This window comes from Aureococcus anophagefferens (genome assembly GCF_000186865.1).
Source record: "Aureococcus anophagefferens unplaced genomic scaffold AURANscaffold_140, whole genome shotgun sequence".
Lineage (NCBI taxonomy): Eukaryota > Pelagophyceae > Pelagomonadales > Pelagomonadaceae > Aureococcus > Aureococcus anophagefferens.
In genome coordinates this window covers 8,273-11,967 of record NW_008705688.1, presented here as the reverse complement: position 1 = coordinate 11,967, position 3,695 = coordinate 8,273, and the positions used below count along the sequence as shown (strand labels likewise).

General features: G+C 67.7%; 2 protein-coding genes across 2 annotated transcripts in view; both read right to left on the bottom strand.

The window, feature by feature from the left end:
• Window positions 1–1,848, bottom strand: part of AURANDRAFT_68432 (hypothetical protein) — a gene marked incomplete at both ends in the record, with an annotated part of 3,707 nt that extends 1,859 nt beyond the window's left edge. Inside the window, one exon of the mRNA XM_009044117.1 lies at window positions 956–1,848. Within this exon, the coding sequence (XP_009042365.1) occupies window positions 956–1,848 (893 nt within the window). The remainder of the gene's footprint in view (window positions 1–955) is intronic.
• A 1,022-nt stretch (window positions 1,849–2,870) lies between these two features.
• On the bottom strand, window positions 2,871–3,650 carry AURANDRAFT_68431 (hypothetical protein; the record flags this gene model as incomplete). Its single annotated transcript, XM_009044116.1, has 1 exon — window positions 2,871–3,650. One exon carries the CDS (start codon window positions 3,648–3,650, stop codon window positions 2,871–2,873), a length of 780 nt encoding a protein of 259 aa, XP_009042364.1.
• Between the last annotated feature and the right edge of the window lie 45 nt (window positions 3,651–3,695).

Below are 3,695 nucleotides of genomic sequence, written 5' to 3'. Positions count from 1 at the left end.
ACCTGTGAAGCTAACCTGCTACCTACACATACCTGCACATCACGCAGAGCCTGCACACGCAGCGCTACAACAAGAGCGCGGCGCCACACAATTCCCCCAGCGTCATCCCCTAGGATACCAATCCCCCGTATCCTCCTCCTCCTTAACCTAGCCTATAACGCCAGTGCTATGGTTCACCTCATCTGCCCAGGACGGGCAATCCTGAAGATTCGAGAGGTAGAACGCATTGGTCATGGTCGTCACCTTCGACACGTCCCAGGCGCTGATGTTCTGGTCGAAGGCGAAGGCTTGGGCGAACGTCCCCTTCATGTTCGTCACCGACGACACGTCCCAGGCGCCGATGGGATAATTGAAGGCAACGGCGTCGTAGAACATGTTGCTCATGGTCGTCACCTTCGACACGTCCCAGGCGCCGATGTCCGCGTTGAAGGCGTCGGCCCAGTAGAACGCGTAGTTCATGTCCGTCACCTTCGACACGTCCCAGGCGCCGATGTCCGCGTTGAAGGCGGCGAATCTATCGTATCCCCAGAACGTGCCAGCCATGGTCGTCACCTTCGACACGTCCCAGCCGCCGATGGGCGCGTTAAAGGCGGCGGTGTAGTAGAACATTTGAGTCATGTCCGTGACCTTCGACACGTCCCAGTCGCCGATGTCCGCGTCGAAGACGGCGGCGCGGTCGAACGTCCGCTCCATGCTCGTCACCGACGACACGTCCCAGGCGCCGATGTCCGCGTCGAAGGGGGGGGCGCCGTAGAACAACTCGTGCATGTCCGTCACCTTGGACGTGTCCCACTCGCTGATGTGCCCGTACTTGGCTTCCGCGCTCGTCGCGTCGTCGATCCAGTCCCAGGCCGCGGCCTTGAGCTCGATCTCGTCCGTCGGAGAGTACGTCGCGTCGACGCCGTCGCACGTCGCGCTAGCCGGGCACTCGAGGCACTCGTTGTTGTCGACGTACTTGTTGACGTCATCGCACACGGCGTTGACGCCGTCGCAGGTCGCGCTAGCCGGGCACTCGAGGCACTCGTTGTTGTCGACGTACTTGTTGACGGCGCACGTCTTGGTGACGCCGTCGCACGTGTAGCCGTTCGGGCACTCGGTGCAGCCGTCGAAGTACTCGTCCGCAGCGCACGTAAAAGCCATCGGCGCGGCCGTGGGGGTCGCCGTGGGCGCCGTCATGGGCGATGCCGTGGGGTCGACCGTCGGCGCGGGCGTCGGGGCCTCGAGCTTGGCCTCGAGCTCGGCCACCTTGCCCTCGAGCGCGGCGTTCGCGGCCTCGAGCTCGGCGATCACCTCCGCCCAGGTCGGGCAGGCGTCGCACGCCACGGGGCAGGCGTCGCTGGCCAAGACCTTGGACTTGGACTCCTTGTCGCAGCGCTTCGCGGGCGACTTGCCGACCCACGCGCAGGTCTTCGACTTCTTCCAGCCCTGGTGCCACGTCGTCGAGTCCGCGCACGACGGCCCCTCGAGCGCGGCCTTCTCCTCCGCGCAGGTCTGCTTCTCCTCCGCGCAGGTCTGCTTCTCCTCCGCGCAGGTCTGCTTCTCCTCCGCGAGAGTCTCCTCCAGGTCCTGCTTCGCCTCCTCGCAGATCAGCAGGCAGGTGTCGCAGGCCACGGGGCAGGCGACGCTGGCCAGGACGCCGTCCTCGGACTTGACCCAGGCCTTGCAGCGATTCACCTTCTTCTTGCCGACCCAGGCGCAGTTCTTCTTGTCGTCGCCTTTCTTGTGCCACGTCGTCGAGTCCGTGCACGCGGAGTCGAAGGAGCCGCCGCCGGCGCTGACGGCGCCGCTCTCGGAGCCGGCCTTTGCGACGACGGCGAGCGCGAGGAGCAGGAGCGCGTTCCGCTTCATCTTCGCGTGAACGTGTAGCTGGTACGGCGCGAAAGCCTGAGGGGGGGGCGCGAGGGTAATGGTCTCGGTTGCGTAGCGCGAGGAGCGGGGCACGGCTCGGGAGGTTTCGGGGGCGCGCGGGGCTCGCCGGCGCGACGAAGGAGGTTCCTCGTCGGCGACCGACGCCTTCGCGAGGGCCCGAGGGCGTCGGCGATCCGCGGAGCGGACGATGCGGGGGCGGGCGAGGGCGGGGCGGGCAACGTGGTGGTCGGCGGACGAGGGCTCAGCGGGGAAGCGGGTTCGGGCGAAATCGGCCGATCCGAGGCGGTCGCCCGATCATCTACGATCGACGAACCGCGGAGGGGCCGCGGGATGCGGCCACGTCGCCAAGGTCGCCAAGGCCGCGCGAAGGCCGTACGGCGCGCCGCCCCGGTTCACTCGGCGCGCCGCGACGGCGGCGCCGTTGATTCGGTCGTCGCCCGGCCGCCGCGGCCGTTTGCCCGGAAAGCGTGGCGAGCGGTCGATTTTTTTAGGGTCGTACACGATGTGGGACGCGGGGCGGCACTATGAGGAAGGGGATGATGAGCGAGCGTGAGCGTGGGCGTGGGCGACGTCGTTGATGGCTCAGATTTTTGGCGTCAATCGCGGACGGAGACCGGTTGAAGGTGAGCGTATGGGCTCCGGGCGTCTGGTCGCGGACAAGCTGCCCCTTCCGCGCCGACGCGTCGGGTGAGGGCGCGAAGTATGTCCCTCAGGCTCCTGATGGCTGGCTCCCGGGGCGTAGCGCCCCATCCCCGTCGTCTACCGCGTTCAGGGCCTCCGCGGCGAAGTCCGCGGCGAAGAAGCCGGCGATGGTCGAGTCCAAGCCAGAGCGCACGTCCCAGCGCCGCCGCTCCTAGACTGCGGCCTTCCGCAGCGCCTCTACGGGTACGCGCCGCTGTCGCCGGGCCGGGGATGTGCACGGCGAGCCGCGCGCCGCATTGATGGCCACTTGAAGACCAGCCTATAGTGCCCCCCCCCCCGGGCCTCGACTCACACCGAACCTACCCTTGGAGCGTCGTCGCGTCGCCCTGCTCGTAGCCCTCCTCGACCTCCGGGAGCACGTCGAAGACCCAGTGCTGGCGCGAGTTGCGCTTGCCGATGCGGACGTCGCTCTCCGTCTGCTCGTTGCAGGGGACCTGGACGCCGTCGTCGTCCCCGCAGCAGTTGGCCTGGCGCCACCACTGCGCGACGTTCGCGCACTGCTCCGTCTGCTCGACGCACTCCGACGACCGCGCGCAGCTCACGCAGACGCGGTCCGCGCCGGCCTCGCAGGGGCTCGACTCGTACTCCATGGCCGTGCACTCCGTGCAGGGCGAGCAGACGCGGTCGCTGGACCCGGAGCAGCCGCCCGCGTCGTAGTAGGGATACCCGCAGCTGACGCAGGGCTCGCAGCCGACGTCCACGTACTCGCCGCACTCGGAGACGATGTAGTAGTCGGCCTGGCACGCCGTCGAGCACGTCGCGCAGACCGCGTCGGCCCGGGACGTGCACGGCGCGGTGATGTAGGTGCCCGACGCGCACGCGCACTCCGGGTCCGTCAGCGCGACGACGCCGGAGTTGTCCGCCGAGTTCGCCGCAAAGTCCTTGACGAAGCCCGCGGCGGCGACGACGTTGATGCTGTCGTACTTGTCGATGACGTAGGCCTTCGCCAGGTCGCACTCCTTCAGTGAGCAGACGACGTCGTGGAGGTCCGCGCCCGACGCGACGAGGGTCGGCCCGATTCGCTGCAGCTCCGCGACGGCGACCTCAATAAGGGGCGAGCTCGCCTCGATTCGCAGCATCGTCGCGTTCGTAACGTTCGTCGCGTTGTAGAAGAGGTCGCAGGT